Raw genomic sequence first — 27,580 nt, forward strand, 5'->3', positions numbered from 1 at the left:
TAGATACCACCCAATGGTGGGATCAGATACCACCCAATGGTGGAAGCAGAATTAGGTACCACCCTAGGGTGGGGGCAGAATCCAAGAGAGGTTTGTGATGCCAACAGGCATTCAGATTCCTAGAAATTGGTTGCTTTTGTCCTATCTTTGCCTGAAAGTGTCCATAAACTCTATAATAAAGTTCCTATAATAAGCTCAAAAGATGACTTTACTCAGGCTGTTCACTCCTCTGATAACGTTCAAAGGACAACCTTACTCAGGCTGTTGAGAATAAGCTATTTATTATTTAAAGAAGATTGAGAAACACAATCTGTTTAATCTCTTTCCCCTCCCACTACTCCTCCCTCTGTTGCTTTTTTCTCTGATATAAATAGGACTAAGGACAGTGTTTCAAGTCTATTACTGTTGTGATCACAATTGTTCCTACACAGCTAGGGTTTTGACTCTCTTCAAATGGATTTCAGTGCTGCTAATCACCGAATACCTCTCAGTGATGGGAACAGTATTCCTATCATCGGACTTGGCACCTACTCAACTCCTAAATCAGTAAGTGTCCCTGTTTCTAAACTGAATCTTACTAAAACCTATCTGGAAGACAGGTTCAATTGATCTTTTGGCAGAAATCAATTCTGACAGCAGACCAGTGAAAGTAAAACAAGTGGCATATTTTGAGAGGGGAAAGGACTCTGTTTTATTTGAGAGGTGAAAGGATTCTAGATATTTGTGTTAGGATTTTGCTAGAAAATTAGGGTCTAAACAAAAGTGAGAGTTCCATCATCTAGAATATCTAATGGGGGAAATTTTCAGGCAGCTGAGGTGACAGTAGAAAAGCAGAAGTTCTCAAGCACATTATCTGCAAAGTAAGACTATCTCAATATGGTCCAAATGAACACATAAGGAGTATATTCCCAGACTACCAAACTTAAAAAACAAAAGAAGACATCTTAAGGATGTCCCAAATGCATTATGAGTATCTTGGTTATACTATTTCACCTAGATTCAGGCTCCTGCTCGCTGACATTAGTCTGTTTGAGATATGTTCAGAGCTTTGTTTACTTCATCAATCTATTTGACTTTTCTTTTGAAATTACTTATATTATTGGGCTGAATGAGTAATTAACAAAAGTTAAAGTAAATCATAAAGATTTTAATTTATATGGGGTTAGAAAATAAAAACCTGCTTCCTTTATTGAAATTCAAATGAATGCTGATTAGATTAAAGTGAGATACATAGAATTTCTATGATGTTGGCCTATGTGTTTCAGAAGTCCAGACATGAGAAATTTTAGTTCAAGCTAACATTTTATAAGAGCTATTCATACTATACTTGAAGGTCATACTATGGATGAGGCACAATGTGACGTATTTTATTCATTTTATGTATGAAATGATATTACATTTCATTATATTACACATTATATTAATTGTCATATTAATTAATTAAAATTAATATAATTTAATATGTTAATACATTATATTACATATTCATTTTATACATGAAACTCTATTACTACAATGTATAAAATATTAGGCTACACATACATAGTAAAGCAACTGAGCTATTTGCCTTCTACGTGGTTGACCTGGGTTAAATTCCCAGCATCCCATATAGTCCTCCAAGCACCACCAGGAATGTTTCCTGAATACAGATCAGGAATAAAATCTAAGCATCAACAGGTGTGGCTCAAAAACAAAACAAAATGGAAAAAGAACAAAACATGAACTATGAAGAACTATGCTACTGGATCATTCAAACTCTAATAGACTTAAACAATTAATTGTATGGCCAGAGAGATAAGTACACCAGGTAATTGCAAACCTTGCATGTGATTGTCTTTTTTTTTTTTTTTTTTTTTTTTTTTTTTTTTGTTTTTTTTTTGGGCCACACCCGATAATGCTCAGGGGTTACTCCTGGCAATGCGCTCAGAGGTTGCTCCTGGCTTGGGGGACCATATGGGTCGCCGGGGAATCGAACCGCGGTCCGTCCAAGGCTAGCGCAGGCAAGGCAGGCACCTTACCTCTAGCGCCACCGCCCAGCCCCAAAGTTTTGTTTTTCTTTCCTACATGGAATCATATCTATGGGCCTTATAACTTGCTTTTCTTTTTTTTTTTTTTTTTTTTTTTTTTGGATTTTTGGGCCACACCCGGTAACGCTCAGGGGTTACTCCTGGCTATGTGCTCAGAAGTTGCTCCTGGCTTGGGGGACCATATGGGACACCGGGGGATCGAACCGCGGTCTGTCCAAGGCTAGCGCAGGCAAGGCAGGCACCTTACCTTCAGCGCCACCACCCGGCCCCGCATGTGATTGTCTCAGGTTCTATCCCTGGCACCCACTCCCCTGAGCACAGATCCCGAAGTTATGGCCTTTACTGATGAGTGTGAGGTCAGCAAACTGCAAATTTGATCTCTCCATAATGCAGAATGGGATTCCAAAGGCTATGCTGTTTAGGGTTTTTAGCATAGCAGGAAAGTGTTTGATTTCTGAAGCACCCCTGAGCTTCATAACTAAAGAAACTGTGTGTGGCCTGTGTTTAATCTTGATCAACAAAGTGAAGGGAATTAAATATTTCAAAAAATAATAGTAGAATGTAGTAAAGGAGTGGAATACCTAGATCATCCTGATCCCCGAGTATAAAGGAGAGAAGAAATCGAGGGAAGGAAATGCTACCTAGTAAAGCCAAATACAAGGCCCCATGTAAGCATGAAGAAGTACAAGCTGTAGTGGCTACAAGATTAATTTAAAGAAGTCTCCTATAGCGGTCTTGATGCTTTAGTAGAACAAATAAAGGATATTCTAGGCTGAGGCAGTAATGTTCAAATATGTAGAGAGGGACTGGAGTGGTGGCACAAGTGGTAGGTTGCATGTACCAACCTAGAACAGATTGTGGTTCTATCCCCAGCGTCCCATATGGTCCCCCAAGTCAGGAGCGATTTGTGAGCACATAGCCAGGAGTAACCTCTGAGCATCACCAGTGTGGCCCAAAAAGAAAAAAATTATCAATTGCTTTTTGTTGCTTGTTCTGAGGATTTTTTTCCACCTTCTGTTCATTTAATTTAAGGCTTTTTTCCAACTTCTGTTGTCTGGAGTTGCTATGCAGTTTATCTTCCAGCTCACTGATTCATTCCTCAGAAGCTGTTACTCAGCTGGTAAAGCCTTTCAATGAATTTTAACTTCACCTACTAAGTTTTTCAGACCTGTTATTTCAGTTTGAAGTTTTCTTATTTCTACTCTCATATCTTCTCAAGTCTTATGACTATTCATTCTGCTTGTTACATGATTTCTTTGAGTTCATGATTTTCTCTGGTGCAAGGGCCTTAGTTCAAAATGTAGGATATGCTCAAGACCATGCCTGGGTCACCCAGGAGGATTGGTCTAGGACAGGTGAAGTCTTCAAATAAAGAGGCTTTTGGCTTTATGTTCATTGCTGGCAGTCTTGTGGCCTGTTGTTTCACAGTTGTGCTGCTGCCCTCCATATGGCTAAATTGTGAGGCCCCCCTGACACTCTCAACCTTTCCTCTGATTCCTCCCTCCATACTAATATTTGAGCCCACAAGCAGAGCCAGGTCTGTAGCTCTAAATCCTGGTGCATGGCAAGAACACACCACTTCCTGGTCTAACTGCTTTCTAATAGGCAGTGTCTGACAACTGTATAGCCAAATCGTTGGTTTTTTTCTCTTTTCACTCCTGCCTGTTGGGCCATGTAGATGAGTCCATGCTGCATTTCACAATTCCTAGCCTTATCAGATGACCAAACTCACTGCTATCTTTGGGAACATGGCCTTGTAGCTGTGCACAGTTCTGCCTTTGTTGCTTAATGCTGCTCTGCCTCCCTGTTTTGTAGAGTTCTTTTCCTTTTGTGGGGAGGGGTCACACCTGGCAGTGCTCAGGGGCTACTCCTGGCTCTATGCTCAGAAATCGCTGCTGGCAGGTTCAGGGGACCATATGGAATACTGGAATTTGAACCACCGTCCTTCTGCATGCAAGGCAAAAATGCCTTATCTCCATGCTATCTCTCCAGTCTCAAGTTTTTTTTTTTCTTTTTACCCTCCAGTAATCTCACAAGGAGATTGATTTTTGATCTGATGATTAGCATTTGATTCTTCTGGTGCCCCATTATTTTTTTTGTTAATTTCATTTGCCATTCCTTTAAGTTTTGTTGAAGCAATAGATTTGTTATATTTCAGCTGAGGAGATAAGCTTGTGGGGGGAGGAGAAAGAATCTTGGAACATTACTGGATGGATAGGAACCATGGTGGTGGGACTAGTGATGAACATTATACACCTGAAAAAACTATATTATGAACAACTTTATAAATCTGAGTGTCTTTATAAAATTAAAAGGAATAAAGAGAAAATGTCAAAAACATGCTAAACTGAATGGGACTCAAAGGGTTATGTCCACTAAGAAGTATTACAAAGTAATACTAGAGTATTTTAGGTGCTATGAACTAGAGACATTTCCATCACAAGTTATTTCCTCTCAAAAATGTTGTAACTCACTTTGTAAAATAAAACATATGAATTTGAAGTATGACTAAAGAGAAATACTATCAAAAGTAAAGATCATGCCTGCACCAAACATTTTGGTGATTAGAATTACAAATTATAAGGCAATATGAAACTCAAAATCAGATACTAATATGAATTAAAACATAGCATGTTTCTGAATATTTGGATCATGAAGAATGAGGTAAAGTTGTGAAGTGTTAAGATAAAGTAGGAAGAATGGAGTGTGTGTGTGTGTGTGTGTGTAAATCTGACTCAGCTTTTTATTGAATCAGCCAATGCCACATATGCCACACAAATGTCATCTCCTTTGGCATTCATTGACTGGGCCAGTGAATTAGATGCCAGGACTCAAAGCCCACTCAACTCAATAGCCCTAACACATATTAAACTAGATTTAGCAATAAAATAATCATTTCTGGAAGTTGAAAGTGATGCCAAACCTAGTCTTCTCCAACTGACATGACCAAGATTCTCCTCAAGACCTTTCCTCCTTTTCTTCCCTCCCCTCCCCATCCCTCCCTTCCTTATACTCCCCTCCCCTTCCCAACCCTCCCCTCCTTATATTCCCCACCCCTTTCCTTCTTCCATTCCCTTCCTTACCCTTCTCTCCCCTCCCTTGCCCTCCTCTCCTCTCCCTTACTTTCCCTTCCCTTTCCTTAACCTCCTCTCCCCTGACCTTTCCTCCTCCCTCCCCTCATTTTTCTCCCCTCCACTTCCCTCCCCTTCACTCTCCTTTATCTCCTCTCCCCTCCCTTCTTCCTTTTTCTCTCTTCCCCTTTCCTCCCTTTCCTTCTTTTTCTTGAAAAGAGTACAAAGGTGAATGCTAGTCTAAGGTAGCTCTTTAACTGAAAGTTCTTTATGTTTCACCTATATAGTAAAGTAAGTCCAGGTATATCTGTTCAGTTTTGACACAGAAGTTAGAAAAGGCACCTGGGGAGGATTTAAACATCTTCAGAGAAAGTTTTTTTAAAAAAAAAAAAAAGGTGGCAGGAGAAACTGCATCAGTCTTGTTACTTGTAAGAGTTGTTGCCTGGGACCCCCTGAATAAGAATACAGACAGCCATCTATCATGGGACAAACGAACATTATCAGTGGCCCAGCTTGTTTTCTATATGACAGAACAAATGATGGATTCATGCCTAGGTTAAAATGCCTCCTTCTCGCTGGGAACATCATAAGCTAAACTATCTCAAGGAATTAGCAAGACAGCTGACATAAAATGAGATATGGTAAGAATAAAGTTATTTTTTGGCACATTAGATAAGGAGAAAAGCATGGAAAAGACGAAAGGAGTAGTTACATTGTTTTGATGAAGCCTATTCCTTTGTCCTAGAAGATTTTCTTCTCCTTTCTGCTTTGGGCAGCATTCTTACAGCTCTCCTTTATAGCTGTGCTTCCACATTTCTCCAGATATACATACATATTTTTTCTCTCTCTATTCCATACTTTCTTGTATAGAGGTCATTTACCCCAAAACTTGGGGGATTTGAGATAGAATCAGCATTTAGTAACATTTAGTAACACCAAACTCTGTACATAAATTCACTTATTCATACATAAATTTGGCACTCTGCAATTACTCCTGGCAGTGCTTGGAAGACCATATGGGATGTTGGAGATTGAACTTGGGGTTGACGATGTGCAAAGCAAGTGCCTTCTGTACAGAACTCCCCAGTCCCACAATCCAGGAAAATTTGTTTTTCTTGGAGGAGGCAAGGCCATCCTCTCATTCTAAGATTGCTTTTTAAAAATATTTTCTTAAGTTGGGAGCAAAGCAATACAGAGAAATAATTATTCACTGACACTTGTTAAAGTACCAGAAGGAAAATTTTATTTAGGAGGGGAAAACTATCCTGAGAGAAATAGGGACTCTGTGATGGAATTTCGCCTCAGAGGGAGAGAAGGAACTCAATTTTGAATACTGTATGTACAAGTGGGAAGACATGTTGGAAGTTAGCAAATAGAAAATTATTAAGAGGAAACATAGGTTCTCGCTAAACCAACTTACCATGGTTCTTGCTGAAGACAAAACACAAAGAGCAATGACTAGGTGCCACCCTGGATGATAGAAGATGAAAAACCTGATTAGATTTTAAGGATGATAAAATATAGGAGGGGCCGGAGAGATAGCACAGCAGTAGGGCATTTGTCTTGCATGCAGCAGAATGGTTGTTTGACTTCCAGCATCCCATGTGGTTCCCTGAGCTTGCCAGGAGCGATTTCTGAGTGCAGAGCCAGGATCAACTCCTGAGTGCCATCGGGTATGATAAAAAACAAACAAAAAATCCCAAAACAACTAAAATAGATATAGGAGAGAGGTGATTTCTATACTACGTTGGCAAGATTCTTGCTAAAATTGAACAGTGAGGAAGTTCAAAAGTCAGACTTTACTGGAGAAGAGTGTAAGGGAGCCAAAGGAGAGTTTGGCCAGTGAGTCTTTTTCAGGACAGAGGGTGTTCTCTCCATTTCTGCCTTCAAGGAATTAGGGGCCATGTGAAAAGCAGAAACAAAGAGTCCTGGGGAAGGAAGCTAAATCCATAATTCGGTTTTCCCAATTTAGTAGACATAAGTGAAAAAAAGTGCTCTGTTTGTCAATTAAGAGTAAAATGTAACCAGCACTCAAGAGACTCATAGAAGTGAGTCACTCACTCATAGAGTGAGTCAGAAAGACCTCAGTCACCACTCTGAAAGAGGACAGTGACATTGGAGACAACTGTTGACATAATCAGCATCTAGGTTCAGCCTGACAGAAAATTAATTTTCAGATAATACCATTAGGTAGCTTCTACTTTTAAGTACCATATTCTTTTGAGCTATAAGAAGCACATAGTTTTTAGATGTTCTCCTCCCCTGAACTCAGGCTTCAGCCAGTGGCATTTTCTCCATAAGACAATTTTTTTTTCTTTTTTTTCTTTTTGGGCTTTTGTTCTTTGTGAAATGCTATCTGGGCCACAAAAAATGTTTGGGTAATATTTTCTTTTTGAGTAGAGTGTATATCCCAACCTCTTTCTAGGACCCTTGACATCCCTCTTACACACCCACTCTTCTTGCCATAGAACCTAGTTTTGAGAAAGCAAATGCCAAACACCAACTTCTTTATTTTATGACTTTCCTCTCTAAAGGCAAGGACTGCTGCCCAGAAGAAGAAGAACAAATGCTAGTGGGGATGTGGGAAGAAAGGAACTTTCATTCACTGCTGGTGGGAATGCTGTCTAGTCCAACCTTTCTGGAAAACAATATGGATATTACTCAAAAATCTGGAAATTAAACTCTCATAGGATCTAGCAGTACCACTCCTAGGGATACCCCAGGGCCCAAAAACACAATACAAAAATGCCCTCAATAAAAACAATAAACAATAAAAATAATGTTTATTGCAGCACTATTTACAATAGCCAAAATCTGGAAACAACCTCTATGTCCAACAACAGTAGAGTGGCTAAAGAAACTGTGGTACATTTACACAATGAAATACTATGCAGCTATTAGAAAAAAATAAAATCATAAAATTTGCCTATACATGGATGGATATGGAGACTATTATGCTAAGTGAAATGAGCCAGAAAGAGAGACATAAAAAAGTCTCACTCATCTGCAGGATATAAGAAAAATAAAAGACAGTATAACAATAATATCTAGAAATAATAGAGATGAATGCCAGGAGAACTAGGTCATGACACGAATCTTGCCACAAAGAACAGTGAGTGTATCTAGAGCACTAAACACAATGACAACTACCATAACAATGATAATGAGGGAGAGAGGTAGAGAGAAACATGAATAACAACAACAAAAATAATAGGAGGAAAAAATTAGGTTTCTATTTCAAAAATATTAGCTGGCCAATGTTAAACAGGGATTTTTGAGATAAGAGATGACACACACAGAGACCACAGGTTGTAGGCCTGTCATGAATGAGGCACCTAATAAGAGGGATGTAAGAGTGTTTGAGTCCAGAGTCAAAGGATGAGACAACTGGAACAAAACTGAATAAAACTTTAATCAGTCTGCCAAAAAATCCCACATTGGCAGGCCAGGGCCATCTCCTTCTGGAGATGAACCCCTCCTAAGATCATGAAGAGGATTTTATAGGGAAGGGATATAGGTATATAAGGGATATAGGGATAGAGATTCTAGCTTTCTGATGACCCTTAAAATGATTGGATAGGAGCTGGAGGTTAGCACAGCAGTAGGGTGTTTGCCTTGCATGTGGCCAACACAGGATAAACCCTGGTTCAATTCATGGCATCCTATATGGTCCCCTGAGCCTGCCAGGAGCGATTTCTGAACTCAGAGCCAGGAGTAACCCCAGAACTCAGCCAAGTGTGACCCCAACCCCCTCCCCCAATGATTAGCTATTGTTTAAACACCCTATTGTCCAGACTCAGTCCATTGGAGAATAAAACCTCTTTGTTCTCTTACCATAGACTCTGTTTTAGTGTGCTTGATTAATCAAACTCTGGTAACAACAATATTCTCTAATCTTCTCAATAGGAATAATTTTAAATAGGAACACTATTCTATTTCTCTTGCTCCTGATTTGAAAATTTTATTTCCTACAACTAAACCATTTGCCTTGATTTGTTTCTTATGAGAAAAAAACTATAAAATGAGATGAACTTTTATATGTTTCAAAGGTCATCATAGCTAAAAAAATAGTAAGTTACATGCAATCTGAAAAGTAGAAAAGTTATGCCTCTAATATTAAGAATTTATTGGGAAATAAAGAATTTATTGGGGGACTGGAGAGATAGCATGGGGGTAAGGCATTTCCCTTGCATACAGAAGGATGGTGGTTCAAATCCCGGCATCTCATCTGGTCCCCCAAGCCTGCCAGGAGCGATTTCTGAGAGTAGAGCCAGGAGTAACCCCTGAGTGCTGCCGGGTGTGACCAAAAACCAAAACCAAAAACAAAAATCTAATGTATTGGGGAAATAATTCAAGGGACTGAGCAAAGACTGCATATTAGAGGTATGGGTTTAATTCCCAACACTGTATTTAGAGCACTGCCTGGGGTGACCCTCATGGACCAAGCCAGTAATAGTTCTTGATCACCCTCAGATATAACCCAAACACAAAGAAAATGTAAAAATCTTGTCCTCTCAGTGCCCAGTAAAAGGGTATTCTTCTTATTTTCTGTGCGTAAGAATGTCCTTTTTTTAAATGTGGAAAAATAAATTCATTTATTTTTATTTTGAGCACAATGTTTTTTTTATTTTATTTTTAATTATGAGAACAAAGATGCAAAGAAAGAGAACAAGGTAAAGTTACAGTGGAAGAACAGTCACCCATAAACAGAATTCTCAGAAGTCCCCTTGCTGATATCTTAACTTTGAACTTTCAGCCAAAGAACATTAAGAAAAATAAAGCAAAACCCATGTACAATTACTTTGTCCCTCAAGTCCCCAGATTGTAATACATAATAATTCTTAGCAGCACACAAAGCAATGTAAAGCCATAAAACTTATGTAACTCCTTCAACATTGAAGACAAAGTACTTTTTTACACTTCCATGCACATGCATATTAGTTTAAGTTAACCTCAAAAGTTTACATGAGTTGTTTTTTGCGGGGTCCTAAAGCCCCCCGGAGGGGCCCGGCCAGCGGGGAAGCGGCTGAGAGGCTCTTGGACGTCCGCACCTTTATTTGGCTGGGTTAAAAGAACAACCACACCTGTAAAAAATCTGAGAGAGGTTAGTAATGAAGACCTCAGGCGAAATATCCGGTCAGAGGCACCTTTATTGGGTCCAGCATCTCTTATATAGAGGAGAAGAAATGGGCAGGAAAAAAGACATGTCAATCATACTTTTTGGCGCGAAGGCTATGGAACAAAGACAGTAAAACATTCCAGAGGGGAGGGAGACCTTATGTCTCCAAAGTGGGTTCTGCAGCTCGTTTATCTGGAGCTAACAACAGTCTGTGAAGGGGCAGGTTTTTGAAGCGTAGCTATTAACTCCAGAAAGAAGCTAAAGGGAATGGCCTAAATCTGGAACTGGCATTGGGGTGTTTACTTTTCTCTTTGGCTTCAAAGAAAATCTCCTTCAGCTGCGAAATACCTTTCCTGTTAGCTCAAAAGCTTACAGCAAAGTCTGCAGGTAGGCAGCCTTAGGTAAAAGGCTGCATAAAAGACAGAAGACAGAAAAATTGATCTCGGGGCCGGGTAGGTGGCGCTGGAGGTAAGGTGTCTGCCTTGCAAGCGCTAGCCAAGGAAGGACCTCGGTTCGATCCCCCGGTGTCCCATATGGTCCCCCCAAGCCAGGGGCGATTTCTGAGCGCATAGCCAGGAGTAACCCCTGAGCGTCAAACGGGTGTGGCTCAAAAAAAAAAAAACCCGAAAAATTGATCTCTGACAGTACACTGTCTCCAACAGTTTTTCTTAAGGATTAGAGTCAAAGGAGAAGAGTAAAAACGGTGTTAGAGTAGCAATTATTGTTTGCATCAGCCCACCAAAATATGAGGGACATTGAAAGGAAAAGCCTTAGACTAAATACAAGGAGACCCTACCCCTGAAGTTTCCTGGCATAAGACCAACTCTAGGCTCCAGGCAAACTAGTTTGTCCAATCCTAGTCATTGTCTGTAGTGCCAATACAGCTTTATTTTTCACACAGTCTCTGTTGTTGGTCTCATGTTTCTGTATTAAAGATCCTGGAAGCTGCATATCCTACACTGCAGTCAGAATGGTGCGGAGCGTCCTCTCATTTCACCTCACAATTTAAAGGGCAATGCAGAGAGTCCTGTCCCGTAAGCAAGTCATTGTTGTTGTCAAGTCTTCTTAGTGCTAAGGGAAGTCTCTTTTGAGCAGGTCGATGTCAGAGCAGTAGTAGGGTCTTCCCTGGTAGAGGATTGCTTCCAGGTGTTGTTATAAAAAGAACCTTGGATGATTCGTAGATATCTTCCCTGGTTCAGGGGTGATTGGAGGATGCCCATTCTTTGAGGCCTGTGCCAGGTCATTATATCAATGTTCAGGGTGTAAGGTCTCATTGCACTACAAGATTTGTCTGTTACAATCTCTCTTAGATAAGAACTTATTTGTATGTATAGTATTTTCCCAATATAATGTGCCTATGCAAACAAGGAACAATGCCATGTGGCGTTATCTGCGCATATGGGGACTGTAAGAACAAGTCCAACAATCCCCATGACATGGCTCAATCATAAGCATTAAACTGAGGGACTCTTTCACTAAAATTTCTTAGTGAAAAGCTCACAAAGAAAAGAAAAGATAAAAAGTGGGTAGAATTGTCACTGTAAAAGAATATTTAGTGGGGCCGGGCAGTGGCGCTAGAGGTAAGGTGCCTGCCTTGCCTGCACTAGCCTAGGATGGACCGCGGTTCGATCCCCTGGCATCCCATATGGTCTCCCAAGCCAGGAGCGACTTCTGAGCGCATAGCCAGGAGTAACCCCTGAGCGTCAAATGGGTGTGGCCCAAAAACAAAAACAAACAAACAAAAAAAAGAATATTTAGTAAGGGTTATAGCTGCCAAAGAAAATACACATAAAATTTTAAAAAGACATATGTGTTCATTTTATGTCTTTTGAAATAGTTGGGGGTTGTTAAATCCAACACATGATTTTGTTCTGTGATTAGGACTGTGCAGTACTGAAGTTAAAAAGGGTAAATGTGGGGTTCTGATGGTTGGGGTGAGAGAGTTAAGGAGTAATAATGAGCTGAGGGTAAAGAGATAATTAAGGGGAAGATAATGAATCCAGATTAGGAGATGAGGGAGTAGAAGGGACTCTGGTGTGGGGGATGGGCAATATATCAGAGGGGTTCTATACATTGTATAAATGAATTGTTTATGGATTAGGCTTGGCAGTCAGAGAGGACCACTGTATAGAAAGTCACGTCTACATATACACTGATTTTAGAGACCTATTTGAATGTAATCCTCCAAATATAGGGCATTTCATTTTTTTTTTCTTAGAAACAGTCAAGAATTAAGAACATTTTTGGATGATGTTAAAAAGTATATATGCACCCGCGCACTTTTGAAAATGAATACTAGTTAGAAAAGAACCCCTGAATGGGGTCCAGTATGCATACGAGAGGAATTTCTTTCCCCACCCTCCCCCCAGGGCCCGATTTACCAGGCATGGCCCTGAAGACCTGTCTGATGTGGGGGGATCTCAGTCCCCTGTACTAAGTGGTCAGCCCAGGGGCCCTATGGCTAGCTGTCCTGCTCAGTGGCCCCAACATACCAGTCGAAGACACCCAGAAGTCCTGGCATGTTGAGTCTTCTGAGCCCAGCCCCTGCCTCTGTAGTCACAATGTATTTTTTAATATAATTTTTATTTTAATCATAGTGGCCTACATATCAATGACAATAATAGTTTAGGAACATATTAACATAAAATCAGGGGAATTACCATCACCGAATTGTCCTCCCTCTACCTCCGTTCCCATTCTACCTCCCATATCCTCCTCCCTCACCCCCGGGACTGCCAAAATAAGTGGTCCCCTCTGTGCCTAGCTAACTACTTAGTAGTCCTACACCTGTTTGGTCTTGGTACCTCCCTTATTTCCTGCTCTAGTTTTGGGAGGTGGGACTAGATAGTTTAAGAGATAGCACAGCGGTGTTTGCCTTGCAAGCAGCTGATCCAGGACCAAAAGTGGTTGGTTCAAATCCCAGTGTCCCATATGGTCCCCCGGGCCTGCCAGGAGCTATTTCTGAGCAGACAGCCAGGAGTAACCCCTGAGCACCGCCGGGTGTGGCCCCAAAACCAAAACAAGCAAACAAGCAGAAAAAAAAGTTATGTGGTTTTGTTTGAAGAAGAGAAAAGTAATAAACTGGGGGAAAATCAAATATGCTGAAAATGGGCAGAGTTTTTCTGGAAGCTCTCATCCTAATTTTGAAAGATGAAGGGGGAAAAGGAGGTGGAACACCATGAAGGGGGAAAAGGAGGTGGAACACCATGATAGTACAAAAAGAACTGTCAAATAAAACATCCAGTGAACACTCCAACAATAAAGATAAGCACCACATAAAGGCCATGGTCTTGAGATAAAAAAAAAAATGGCAGAGCACGTAAAGGAAGAAAAGAAAAGAAGAAAAAAATATGAATGGAGACAACTTCAATAACCACACCAAAACAAATAAATCAGCAAAAACTAGATAAATAAATAAAAAAAAAGTTGTGCTTTTTGCCTTTTTTTTTTTTCTTCCCTCCTGCACAGGCACAGTAAATATTGGAGTCATTCGAAAAGAAATTCCCTTGGCCTAAGAGAAACAGGGTTTCTCCAGCCTTGAAGTATATTGTCATGGGATTAACTATAGACTCCTTTCAGGTTCATTTACTCTCCCCTTGGTGCTTTTGTGGTGTATGGAAGACTTCTGCTCCGTCCTGGGTGATAAAATCAGACCTCTGTATCTAGAGATCTCTATCTGCACAGGTCAGGGAGTGGAACATATGATGAAGTCTTTCTTTGTGGTTCTAGAAGTTCTTTTCCCTCCGTGACATTTTAATTTGTTTTCTGTGGTTGGTGGCCTTGGTCTTTGCGCTGATCCTAGGATGGGGCCTGGGATAGCGTTTCTCGTTATGTTTCCAGAAGACCCTTTCCGTTGCAATTGTCTCAGATAGACCTCTGGAACTAGAGATCATGGTTGTTGTGCAGGTCGTAGCTCAAACCCTAGACTAGGGCTTTTTTATTGGTTCCAGGATACATACAGTCTGGTCATGGTTCTATAAGCCAGTCATCTGTAAATCATGATCTTGGCATTTGGACAGACCAAAGGGTGACAAGTCTTCTGATTTTGTCTTATTGTTAGCTGGTGAGGTAGGATAACCTGCTCTTACGTCAAGTTATTCCCAGTTTCCTCGTTGTCAAGATATCATATTAGAGCACTTATTGATGCCCGAGCAGTATTAAGGATGTCCCGGATGGGATTTGTTTCCTGTGGCTGTTGTGAAGAACTATGTCATTTCTATGCCTGGGATCCAGTGTTCAAGGCTGGACGGTTGGTGTCTAATCACCTGGGGTCTAAGTTGGGTTCACGTGACATATTTTCAAGGTGGGAGATGCCCCTGTATTGTAAAGAAGTATTAGTTCTTATCTCTAGTAGATAAGAGCTCGTTTTTATATGTAAGATTTCCCCATTTTTTAGTGTGCCTTTGCAGGGAGAAATGGTGCTACATTATATTGCCGGTGCATTTGAGGGTGGAAAGAGAAGAAAACAGAAATGGGTCACGCACCCAAAAAAGATAAAAATAGAAATAAAATATATGTGTTCATATATATATATATATATATATATAAAACAGATTTAAAAGAATGAAATAAAAAAGTGATTAAAGGAACAGAATGATGCAAGAGACTACCTTACTTTTGGGGAAACGCAGGTAAAGAGGTGGTGTAATACAGGTCTTATACTTATGATGGAAGTATAGGTTTCCCCATTGTCTTTTGAGATTTTCTTGTGGTGTGTGAGTTCCCGGGCGCCTTTTCATCACACAACCTGACCCTCTTGAGAATGGCAAAAGATTTGCGGCAGGGAGGTCCTGGGAAGAGTTCTTGCATTGGGGATACTTTTATAGCTAAGTCCGGTTTCAAGTGACAGTCAACGTTAGGAAGGGTTGGTAAGGAGGACCGCGCAGCAAGAGCCAGCAGAGGAGTTGGTTACCTTTTCTTGCAGGGGATGAGGTGTGGGTTTGACTGGTTGTCTCTTTGCTTGGGTGCTGGGTACTGGTTCGTTGGGGTAGGAGGTAAGTCTTGATGCCTAATGGGTTAAGAACTGAGGGTGAAGAGTTTTAATGAGGTGGGAAATCTGGGTGGGATTGAGGGGTGAAGGGATAGTCAGATTTCCATAGGGGGGAAAGGGGAAAGTATATGGAAGGGGCAGGAGAGAAGAAAAGAGAAAATCAATTAAAAAGAAAAAGAGAAATAAAAAAAAGAAAGTGAGAAGAAAGGAGAAAAGAGCATGGGAATGCTAGTTTGCTTGACTGTGTTTGATGAGTAGGGCCTGTAGTATAAGTCTGTAGGTCACAGTTGCTGCTTCGGTGGTCTGGCTGGTCACGTGTTTCAGGTCCTAAAAGAAGCTATAAGCTAGAGATAAAGGGTATGTTAAAGAGTTTTATCAGGACATTCTCATAGTGCAAGCTGGGTATGGTATCTCATGTGAGTGATTTCCGAGATGCCATCTTAGTTTGTCCACCCTTTGTATCCAAGAATGCCTGTGGACAGAAAAGCTGAGAGGTTATTTTAAATATAGTAAGATTAAGGCATTAAAACAAATAGTTATGAAATGCTTCCATTGGAGTCAGTGATTTCCCATAGTATTCTTTACCTGTAATCCTGTATAAGATCCCTAAGGGATTATTATGGGCCTTTGTAGTAGAAGGCTGATTACATACCTGTTCTCTCTATGCTGCTGTTTCTGTTTTTGCTGGTTTCTTTGTGGTATAATGTGTAGTCAATAGTTGTACCTCTTTCATGTGTTTTGGGCATTGCTCTCCGGTATATGTTGACTGTTACAGTGTTTGGAGTTTCTACCCTGTTAAACCCTATTATTTGATTGTTGAGTATTAGTTGTATATAAGGTGTATGTTCTAGGTGATTCAGAATAGTGCTATCATTCTGTGTTTGTCTTTCATCTTCTGGCTTACTTCATTTAACATAATATGTTCTAGGTCCATCCCCGTTGCCGCAAAGTCTGTGAATGTATCATTTCTGACTGCCATGTAGTATTCTATTGTGTATAGATACCACATCTTAATGACCCATTCATCTGTTGTTGGACATCGAGGTTGGTTCCAAGACTTGGCTATTATACTGAGTGCTGCGATAAATAGTGGGTTGCACACATACTTTGGAATGAATGTCCTTCCAACTTGGGGGTAGATACCTAGGAGAGCAATTGCTGGGTCAAATGGCAACTCAATTCTGAGATCTTTGAGGACTCTCCAGACTGTTCTCCATAGGTGTTGGACTAGGGGGCATTCCCACCAGCAGTGGATGAGAGTGCCTTTCATACTGCATTCCCACCAACACAGATTGTTCCCATTATTTTTGATGTGAGCCATCCTCACTGGTGTAAGTTGGTACCTCATTGTTTTCTTGATTTGGATTTCCCTAATGATGAGTGAAGGTGAGCATGTTTTCATGTGTTTGTTGGCCATCTTTCAGTCTTCCTCAGAGAAGTGTCTATTCATTTCATTTCCCCATTTTTATATAGCTTTATTTGGTTTTGGGGGTCTCAGCTTTCTGAGTGCTTTGTATATTCTGGATATCAGCTCTTTATCTGACATGTTGAGTGCGAAAATTTTTTCCCATTCAGTTAACTGTCTTCTTGTGTTAAGTGGGGTTTCTTTTGCCATGCAGAAGCTTTTTAATTTGGTGTAGTCCCATTTGTTTATGTTTGATGCTAAAGTTCTTGCCATTGGCATTCTATCATCAAAGACTTTTTTAATATATAGTTCTTCTAGTGTTCTGCCTATTTTTACTCTCAATAAACTTTATAGATTCGGATCTGATTTCAAGGTCATTAATCCATTTTGACTTGACTTTTGTACATGGGGTGAAGTATGGGTCAATTTTCAATTTATTACAAATGGTTTTCCAGTCGTACCAACACCATTTGTTGAAAAGGCTTTCTTTGTCCCATTTCAAGTTCTTGGCTCTTTTGTCAAATATTAGTAGACTGTATATCTGGGGGCTTATGTCTGAAAATTCTGTTCTAACCCACTGGTCTGAGGCTCTGTCCTTGTACCAGTACCATGCTGTTTTGATCACTATGGCTTTATAGTATAGCTTCAGGTTAGGTAAAGAGATGCCACCCAGCTCCTGTTTTTTAGTATGTGTTTGGCTATTCTGGGTCTTTTGTGGTTCCAGATGAATTTTACGATTGATTATTCTAAGTCTTTAAAGCAGTGGTCCTCAAACTATGGCCCGCGGGCCACATATTATATTTGTATCTGCTTTGTTTCTTCATTTCAAAATAAGATATATGCAGTGTGCATAAGAATTTGTTCATAAGTTTTGTTTTTACTATAGTCAGTCCCTCCAATGATCTGAGGGACAGTGAACTGGCCCCCTGTTTAAAAAGTTTGAGGACCCCTGCTTTAAAGAATGATGTTTGAATTTGGATGGGGACTGCGTTGAATCTATATAGGAGTTTGGGTAGGATAGTCATTTTGACTATGTTGATTCTACCTACCCATAAGCATGGGATGTTCTTCCATTTCTTTAGATCCTCTTCAATTTCTTTCTGAAGTGTTTTGAAGTTTGCCTGGTATAAGTCCTTCACTTCCCTTGTAAGGTTGATTCCTAGGTACTTGATGTTTTTGATACTATTTTAAATGGAGTTGTATTCTTAATCTCTCTCTCCTCTACTTCGTTATTTGTATAGAGAAATGCTACTGTATTTTGTGTATCGACTTTGTAACCAGCCACTTTGCTGTATTGGTTTATTGTTTCTAGGAGTTTTGCTGTGGACTCTTTAGGCTTTTCCATTTATATCATCATGTCATCTGCAAAAAGAGAGAGCTTTAATTCCTCTTTCCCTATTTGAATTCCTTTGACTTCCTTCTCTTGTCTGATTGCTATTGCTAGGACTTCTAAGACTATGTTGAATAAGAATGGAGAGTGGACATCCTTGCCTAGTTCCTGACCTTAGAGGGAATGCTTTCAGTTTTTCACCATTAAGGATAATGTTAGCTGTGGGCTTTTCATAGACAGCTGTAACTATCTTGAGAAAGGTTCCTTCCAGACCTATTTTGCTTAGTGTTTTCAACATGAATGAGTGTTGGATTTCGTCAAATGCCTTCTCTGCATTGATTGATATGATCATGTGGTTTTTGTCTTTTTTATTATTGATGTGGTGTATGATGTTGATTGATTTGTGTATGTTGAGCCAGCCTTGCATCCCTAGGATGAAACCCACTTGGTCATGATGTATAATCTTTTTGATGTAGTGCTGGATTTGGTTCGCTAAGATTTTGTTGAGTATTTTTGCATCTATGTTCATTAGTAAGATTGGTCTTTAGTTTTCTTTCTTGGTGGTATCTTTGGCCTCTTTGGGAATCAGAGTAATATTAGCCTTGTTAAAGGAATTGGGGAGGATTCTTGTCTTTTCAATGGTTTAGAAGAGCCTGTGGATCAGTGGAAGTAATTCTTTTTGGAATGTTTGATAGAATTTACCTGTAAAACCATCTGAGCCTGGACTTTTGTTCTTGGGGAGTTTCTTAATTACTGTTTCAATTTCTTTCGACGTGATTGGCTGGTTTAGGCTTTCTAAATCCTCCTTTTCTAGTCTTGGAAGCTGGCATTTTTCCAAGAATTTATCATTTTCTTCTGGGTTCTCTAACCTAACTAAGTATAGTTTATAATATGTCCTTATGATGTGTTGGATTTCTTGGGGTTCTGTTGTAATCTCTCCCCTTTCATTTGTGATCCTGCTTATTTGGGTGTTTTCCCTCTTTTTTTTGGTGAGTCTTGCCAGTAGTTTGTCTATCTTGTTTATTCTTTCAAAAACCAACTCCTGGTCTCATTGATTTTCTGTATTGTTTTCTTAGTTTATATGTTGTTTATTTCTGCTCTGGTTTTTATTATTTCGTGTCTTCTGGTTCAGCTGCATGCAAGGCAAATGCCCTACCACTGTGCTACCACCCTAGCCTAGTTCTGTCCTTTTATGTTGTTGTTTTTTGGGCCACACCCGGTGGTGCTCAGGGGTTACTCCTGGCTGTTTGTTCAGAAATAGCTTCTGGCAGGCACGGGGGACCATATGGGACACCGATTCGAACCAACCACCTTTGGTCCTGGTTCAGCTGCTTGCAAGGCAAACGTTGCTGTGCTATCTCTCCGAGTTCTGTCCTTTTTTAATACTACCAATGCACATGATATTGCTTGGCCCCTGTCCCGCATCCTTTCATATTTGTGTTTCCTCTCTTATACTCAGTTTCTTTCCTTTTTCTTGCTATACTCTGGAGCCAAGGAGTTTACCCAATTTTTTTTTTATTTTTAGATTTTGGGGGATTACTTTTGGCTCTTCACTCAGAAATAGTTCCTGACAGGCTCAGGGGACCATATGGGATGCCGGGATTTGAACCACTGTCCTTTTGCATGCAAGACAAATGCTCTACCTCCATACTATCTCTCCGGCTCATCTCCATTTCTGATGTATAATTGAGCTTTCTTCAGTGAATTTGTATCTCCTTACAAAATGGCCACCAGGAAATTTCTATCATTAGTAACATTAGTAAAACTAATGTTCCTTTTTATGATACCACATAGTCAAGGGCTGCATGGGGTGGATAGAACTTTCTCACTAATGGTTTAGAGCTCTCCAAGAGGACATTTCTCTACACTCTGAACACCAGCTTCTAATCACCACTGTGTGAAATCTGGAATTGATTTTTTTTCTTTCTTTTTTTTTTTTTTTTGGTTTTTGGGCCACACCCTGTGATGCTCAGGGGTTACTCCTGGCTATGCGCTCAGAAGTTGCTCCTGGCTTCTTGGGGGACCATATGGGACGCCGGGGGATTGAACCGCGGTCTGTCCTAGGCTAGCGCAGGCAAGGCAGGCACCTTACCTCCAGCGCCACCGCCCGGCCCCGCTGATTTTTTTTCTTAATAAAATAATGTAAATTCAGAGTGACCTGGTTAAGAATGATTATGGGCCATTGGGATTGTACAGTGACACTTACCTCACAGGGGGATGACCTAGAGTTTGATCCCAGTCATCATGTATGGTCCTCTGAGCAAGAGGATGCCTGAGAATAGAGCCAGGAAAAAATGATGTGTACTGTCCCCCTCCAAAAAAAAATCAACAATAACAAATGAATAATTAAGCTGAAGCAAAGACCTATTTCTCTTCTTTTAACCTTTCTTATTGTTTTAGACCCCTAAAGGATCCTGCTTGATAGCAGTGAAGGCAGCTCTTGATGCAGGATACAGGCACATTGATGGGGCCTTCGTCTATCAGAATGAACATGAAGTAGGCGAGGCCTGCAGGGAGAAAATATTAGAAGGAAAGCTTCGGAGAGAGGATCTTTTCTATTGTGGAAAGGTGAGCACTTCCCTACATCTGTTTTTGGGTAGCTCTGGAGTGGGTTAAAAGAGTTAAAGGAACTCCATTTCCCACTCAGCTCCTTAGGAAGGGTTTGGGTGGGGGCTCTGAACTTACGGCCTCCCAGCTTCTTGAAGGATCTCTTTCCTTCCTGGGAGCCAGGAGTCTCTAGCAGCATGGGGTTCGGCAGTCTTCTGCCATGCTAGAGGCCTTCTTAACCAGGCCTAGGGGTAGGGTGCGGGACTTGGGTGACCCCAGCACCCCTCTACCGCCTTGCTCCAGATCTCCAGGGCTTCCCCGGGCCACATGCCTGGGCAAGCCAGCGAGGGGGGTCCCTTGGTGGAGCTTGAAGGTAGCCTAGGCTTTCCCCCATTTCCCACTGGGCTCCTTAGGGAGGGTCTGGGTGCGGGTGTTGGGGTCTGGGGCAATGTGCCCCTCCGTCCTTTCGGCGCCTTGAGGGTTTCAAAGAGACACAGACCATGCACGAGCAAAAGGTGAGATTTAATCTGATCGGCCAGGGTCGTCTGCTGAGAGAGAGATCTCTGAGCAGAGACCCAGAGGCTCTTTTCTGCAGAGTTTATATAGGAATTTTTCAAGCAAGTACAGCACTTTTTCTTATCAGTCATAGATGCAGCTATGAACAAAGGCTTATCTTAAAAAACTACATAACTTTGAACAATGAACAAAAAGATGACCATTAAAACTTATCAATCCTAGTGTTACATATTGCAGGTGTCAGCTTATCACAGTGGGCCAGGACCCTGGCCTAGTTAGTTGTAGAGAAGAAAGGGGATTATTAAAACTCAAGGTTCAAATGTAGCTAATGGTTAGAGCTCTTGGCACAGAGTGGCACATATGTCAGCCTTAGAAGCATGGGAGTTGGGCTTTCTGGCGCCAAGAGCCCCGTCTGGCTGGTACTGCTCGAATCACTCTAGGCTTATAATAATTAGTAATAGTAAATGAGTACTTATCAATTAACTTAACTTATTGATATATCCTATAAAGCTCAAAACTTAAAGTGGCAGTTATAAACTAACAGTGAGCATAAATGGGTATTGATCTCACATGCCCAAGACTGGTCTTATCTTCCAGGCTTGCTGTCCTTGGGAGCTGTGAAAGCAGAATTTGCTTATCTTAGTTCAAGCTAGCTGTCTGAAACCTCTTTCTAGCTGTCTGAGGCCTCTTTGTTTTTGTAGCTCCCCCACTCTTCTGGCAAATTTCTGTTAGCAGGCTAGAATTCTAAAATGGAGCAGTCCTTTGAAAAAGAGAAGTTAAAAAATATATATCCTAAAAACATTTAAGAAATCTTTTCCTCATCAGGGGCTCTGAACTTCTGGCCTCCCAGCTTCTTGAGGCAGTCACTGGTAATTTCTTGCCAGTCTATATTTTCAAAATCGCGTGGGGGCTAGGGCACCCACGCACACAAGATACATTAATAGTACTCACTATCATTGAATTATGTTTTTATGTATGCAGAATGTCCATTTTGTACTCTGCCCTTTTGCACACCCCTACAAAATATCATTTTTCTCTTTAACTCTCTTACCCCCTACCATCATTACTCCATATTTACCCTTTTTAACTTAAGTACTGTAGAGTTCTAAGTCACAGACCAAAGTGGTGCTCTGGAGTTAACACCCCCCGAACTATTCCAAAAGGCATAAAAAGGACATGTATGTCTTTTCAACATTTTATGTGTGTTTTCTTTGATGGCTATAACTTTTGCTGAATATTTTCTTATACAGTGACTATTCCCCCCCCCCTTTTTTTTATCTTTTCTTCTCTTTGTGAACTGTTCAATAGGGAATTTGGTGAAAAAGTTCCTCAGTTCAATGCTTATGTTTGAACCAAGTCATGGGTATTGTTGGACGTGTTCTTATGCCCCCATATACTCTGATAATGCCACGTGGCTTTATTTCTTGTTTGCATAGGCACACTAAAACGGGAAAATACTATACATACAAATAAGTTCTTATCTAATAGAGATGGGAACACACAAATCTTGTAGTGCAATGGGACCTTACACCCTGAACATTGACATAAAGACCTGGCACAGGTCTCAGAAGAATGGGTATTCTCCATTCACCACTGATCTAGGGAAGACATCTACAAAACATCCAAGGTTGTCTATAACATCACCTGGAGGCCTCTACCAGGGAAGACCCTACTGCTGCTCTGACATCGACCTACTCAAAAGAGACTTCCCTAATCACTGAGAAACTTAACAACAACAATGACCTGCTTACTGGACAGGGCTTTCTGTATTGCCCCTTAATTGTGAGGTGAAACTAGAGGATACTCCACACCAGCCTGACTTCAATGTAGGATATGCAGATTCCAGGATCTTTAATACAGAAACCTGATGCCAACAATAGAGACTGCATGAAAAATAAATTTGTATTGGTACTACAGACAATGACTTGGATTGAATAAACTAGTTTGCCTGGAGCCTAGAGTTGGTTTTATGCCAGGAAACTTCAAGGGTAGGGTCTCCTTGTATTTAGACCAAGTCTTTTTCTTTCCATGTTCCCCATATTTTGGTAGGCCTATGCAAACAATATTTGCCACTCTAACACCGTTTTTACTGTGCTCTTTTGACTAACCCTTAAAAAAAAAACCTCTTAAACTTTTGATGTTAACGTAAACTAATATGCATGTGCATGAACATATAAAAAAACTATGCCTTCAATGTTTAAGGAGTCACATAAATCTCTTGGCTTTAGATTGCTTTGTGTACTGCTAAGAAATATTATAATGTACTACAATCTGGGAACTTGCGGACAAAGTAATTGTACATGGGTTCTGCCTTATTTTTTTTAATATTCTTTGACTGTAAGTTCAATATTTAGGCATCAGCAAGGGGATTTCTTCTGAGAACTCTGTTTATGGGTGATTGTCTTTTCACTGTAACTTTACCTTGTCCTCTTTGCATCATTGTTCTCATAATTAAAAATAAAAAAATTAATTAAAAAAAGAGTGAAAGGAGAAAAATAAGGAGAGACTTGGTTGGCTAATTTTAGAAAATAGAAAGTTTTGCAGTATGAAATCAGGTGACTTCTAAAGAAAGTTCCCAGAACTGCTCTGACATTTGGTTTCTTCAGTGGAGAAAGCTGTTGGGTTTATCTACAAAGCAATTTGTTGTGAACCACAATGGGTCCTACTGTGGTGGCTGCTGGTAGGCCCTGAATGTTCTACTAGTTACTAATCATTCCACTATGGAGCTCAAGTTCTCTTAAGCTAAGTCCAAAGCTTTTCTGAGCTGTTTTTATTTTAGGATAACTGTATAGTCATTGACCTTTTTTGGGGAGACAAAGCAAATGCTGTCATTTCAGTGCTGCTATCTGTTATGTTGGAGATGAAGTAATTTCTAATTAAGAATTGTTAGAATTGGGGCTGGAGAGATAGCATGGAGGTAATGCATTTGCCTTACATGCAGAAGGTTGGTGGTTCAAATCCCAGCATCCCATTATGGTCCCCCAAGCCTGCCAAGAGCGATTTCTGAGTATAGAGCCAGGAGTAACACCTGAGCACTGCCGAGTGTGACCAAAAAAGAAAAAAAAAAGAGAGAGAGAGAATTGTTAGAATTTCCCTGTAGTCTGAGCAGAATTGAATACAAAGAAAGAAAAAAGTAAAAGGGAATCTAAATTTTTGGAATAATTTAAAACATGTCTTTCATGTCAATGAGAGAGAGAGACAGAGAGAAGGCTGAGAGTGTATAGCGGACAGGACACTACCTTGCATGCAGTCAACTTGGGTTCTTATTTTCATCACTCCAGGTGCCCTGAGATGCATCAGGCATGATTCATGAGAACAGAGTCAGGAGTAAACCCTGACTACAGCAGGGCACATCCCCAAGCTAAACCAAAACAAACATGTCCAGCATCTGCACCACTTGTGACAATAGGAAAAATCCACTGAAGTTGGATACACAACTAGATTTCTTGCTCAGGTGAAACCCTGTTTTCTCAAGCTAATATAAAAATCAAGCAGCACCAGGGAAGTCCAGAACAATTAGGTAGACACATGTTTTCTAGTGACAGAAAGAGGATAAATGGAAATGGAGAAGTTCAATAATAAAATTAACACTGAGCAGAAAGAGACTGTCATTGCATTAGGTGCTTTTTGGGTCATACACTTTAAATGAATATTATAATGTCTTAATAAAACTATACTGTGCTAATGGTTATGTCAGTTTATACTATACCAAAGTGACATAGAAAAAAAGAAAAGAAATAAGGAAAGAAGTGAGGGAGGAGGGAAGAAAGGGAGGAAGAAAGGGAAGAAGGAAGAAAGAAAGGGAGAAAGGAAGGAAAGGAGGGAGAAAAGGAGAGATGAAGGGAGGGAGGGAGGAAGGAAGGAAGGAAGGCAGAGAAGAAGGAAGGAGGGAGAAAAGAAAGGAGTAAGGGAGGAAGAAAGGGAGGAAGGGGATAAGGAAGAGAGAAAGGAAGGAAGAAAGGAAGGAAGGAAGGGAGGGAGAAAGAAAGGAAGGGAGGAAGGAAGGGGAAGAAAGAGAGGAAGGAAAGGAGGAAGAAGGGGAAGAAGGAAAGGAGGAAGGGCAAGAGGAAGGGAGGAAGGAAGAGATGAAGAAAGGAAGGAAGAGATGGAGGAAGAAAGGGGGGAAGTAAGGGAGGAAGGAAGAAAAGAAGAAAGGAAGGGAGGAAAGAAGAATGGAAGGGAGGGAGGGAGGAAGGAAAGGAGGAATGAAGGAAGAAAGGGAGGAAGGAAAGGAGGGAGGAAAGAAGGGAGGAAGGGAGGGAGGGAAGAAAAGGGAGGAAGGAAGGAAAAGAAGGAAGGGAGGGAGGAAAGAAGGGAGGAAGGGAGGCAAGGAGGAAAAGGGAGGAAGTAAGGGAAAGAATAAGAAAGGGAGGGAGGGAATAAGGAAAGGAGGGAGTAAGGGAGGGATAAGATAGGGAGAGAGGGAGGATGGAAGGAAGGGATTAAGGGAGAAAGAAAGGGAGGGAGGAAGGAAGGAATGGAGGAAGAAAGAAAGGGAGGAAGGAAGGAAGGGAGAGAAGGAGGAAGAAAGAAAAGGAGGGAGAAAGGGAGGGAGGAAGAAAGGGAGAGAGGGAGGATGGAAGGAAGGGATTAAGGGAGGAAGAAAGGGAGGGAGGAAGAAAGGAATGGAGGAAGAAGGAGAGAGGGAGGATGGAAGGAAGGGATTAAGGGAGGAAGAAAGAGAGGGAGGAAGAAAGGAATGGAGAAAGAAAGGGAGAGAGGGAGGATGGAAGGAAGGGATTAAGGGAGGAAGAAAGGGAGGGAGGAAGAAAGCAATGGAGAAAGAAAGGGAGAGAGAGGATGGAAGGAAGGCATTAAGGGAGGAAGAAAGGGAGGGAGGAAGAAAGGAATGGAGAAAGAAAGGGAGAGAGGGAGGATGGAAGGAAGGGATTAAGGGAGGAAGAAAGGGAGAGAGGAAGAAAGGAATGGAGGAAGAAAGAAAGGGAGGAAGGGAGGAAGGAAGGAAAGAAGGAAGGAAAAGGAAGGAGGGGAGGGAGGGAGGAAGGGATGGAGGAAGGAAGAGAGAGAGGAAGGGAGGGAGAAAAGAATGAATGGAGGGAGGGAGAAAATAAGGAAGGGAGAAAGAAAATAAAGGAAAGAAAATCAGAAAAGAAACCCTATATTTTTGGAAATTTAATGAGTGCATCAAATATTTATGAATGTTTTACAAATAATAAAGAACTACATACTTGTAACAAGAAGTATGAATATTTGTTTATTTTTATTTTTTCAGTTATGGTCTACAAATTTTGATCCACACTTGGTACGTCCCTATCTAGAGAAGACACTCAACAGCCTCCAACTGGATTATGTAGATCTTTATATCATAGAATTACCCATGGCTTTTCAGGTGAGTTCCAATGCCTTAAGACTAAACCTCTGAGCCTTTTATTTTAGTTATTTAGTTATTACATTTTATTTTATTGAAAGCATTGTAATTTACAAAGTTCATCATAGTTGTGTTTCAGACATACAAGGAATCATAGCTAATACCACCACCAGTGTCTATCTTCCTCTACCAATGTTCCCAAGATCATCTCATACTTTCCCCCTACCCCTTAGCATGTCAGGCCTATTTTAAGTTTAGATTGCTAAATTTTGAATCTTTTGATTCTATTGTTGCTGCTTTTGGCTTGGATACTTAATTATGTTCTTTTGTTTGTTTTTGTTTTTGGGCTGCTCAGGGGTTACCTGGCTATGCACTCAGAAATCAATCCTGGCTTGGGGAGACCATATGGAATGCCAGGGGATTGAACCACGGTCTGTCCTAGGCTAGCGCTTGCAAGGCAGATGCCTTACCTCTAGCACCACCACTCAGGCCCCAATGCTCTTTTTTTTTTTTTAACACTACCAATACACCTAAAATCGCTTGGCCCCTAGCCCCATCTTTTTATATTTGTGGTTTTCCTTTTCCACTTAGTTGCATTCCTTCTCCTTGCTATACTCTGGGCCAAAGGGGATCGAGACAACTTCTGTTTGCTAAACTATTGCTAAACTTCTGATCTTTGTCACTAGCTATGTTTATAAATGTAGTTCATTACATAATACCCTAGAATGTGTTTTCTTTAAACATAGATCACAGAATATTGACCACACAAGAAGATTATTTATAGTATAATCAAGATTGCATGATTCCAAGTGTTTTCATTACTAATCCAATATGCTTCATATGTTTTTATAACTGTTGTTTAAAGTCTATTAAGTCAACATGCAATTCCCCAACTGTGGTCTTCTTTTTAGCTGCCAAACATCCAGGTCCACACTTCTTTCTATTATATAATCATCAAAATGTACAACACAATTCAAATGAATGTGAATAACTAAAAATTTACTTATCCCCTTCAAAGGAAGAATACCCAAAAATGGTTTGGGGAATCAGTACCAAGATCAGGGTATCTATGTAATATTAATTCAAACAAACAATGGTTTTCTGTTATACACTTAAGTTAGACTTATTGTCTGGGTCTATAGACAAATAAAAGCAACATTTTAACCATATACCACCCATTCATTATATGCTACCCCAATACCTCTGTATTAATCAAGTCTGTTATAAATGGAATAACTCCAACTCA

General features: G+C 40.5%; 1 protein-coding gene across 1 annotated transcript in view; it reads left to right on the top strand.

Moving 5' to 3' along the window:
• Nucleotides 1-383: 383 nt before the first annotated feature.
• AKR1D1 (aldo-keto reductase family 1 member D1) overlaps nt 384-27,580 on the top strand; it is an 87,984-nt gene continuing 60,787 nt past the window's right edge. Inside the window, 3 exon segments of the mRNA XM_049776044.1 lie at nt 384-546; nt 20,343-20,510; nt 26,239-26,355. Coding sequence (XP_049632001.1) covers nt 454-546; nt 20,343-20,510; nt 26,239-26,355 — 378 coding nt within the window. The 5' untranslated portion in view covers nt 384-453.

Source organism: Suncus etruscus, chromosome 1 (genome assembly GCF_024139225.1).
Source record: "Suncus etruscus isolate mSunEtr1 chromosome 1, mSunEtr1.pri.cur, whole genome shotgun sequence".
NCBI lineage: Eukaryota > Metazoa > Chordata > Mammalia > Eulipotyphla > Soricidae > Suncus > Suncus etruscus.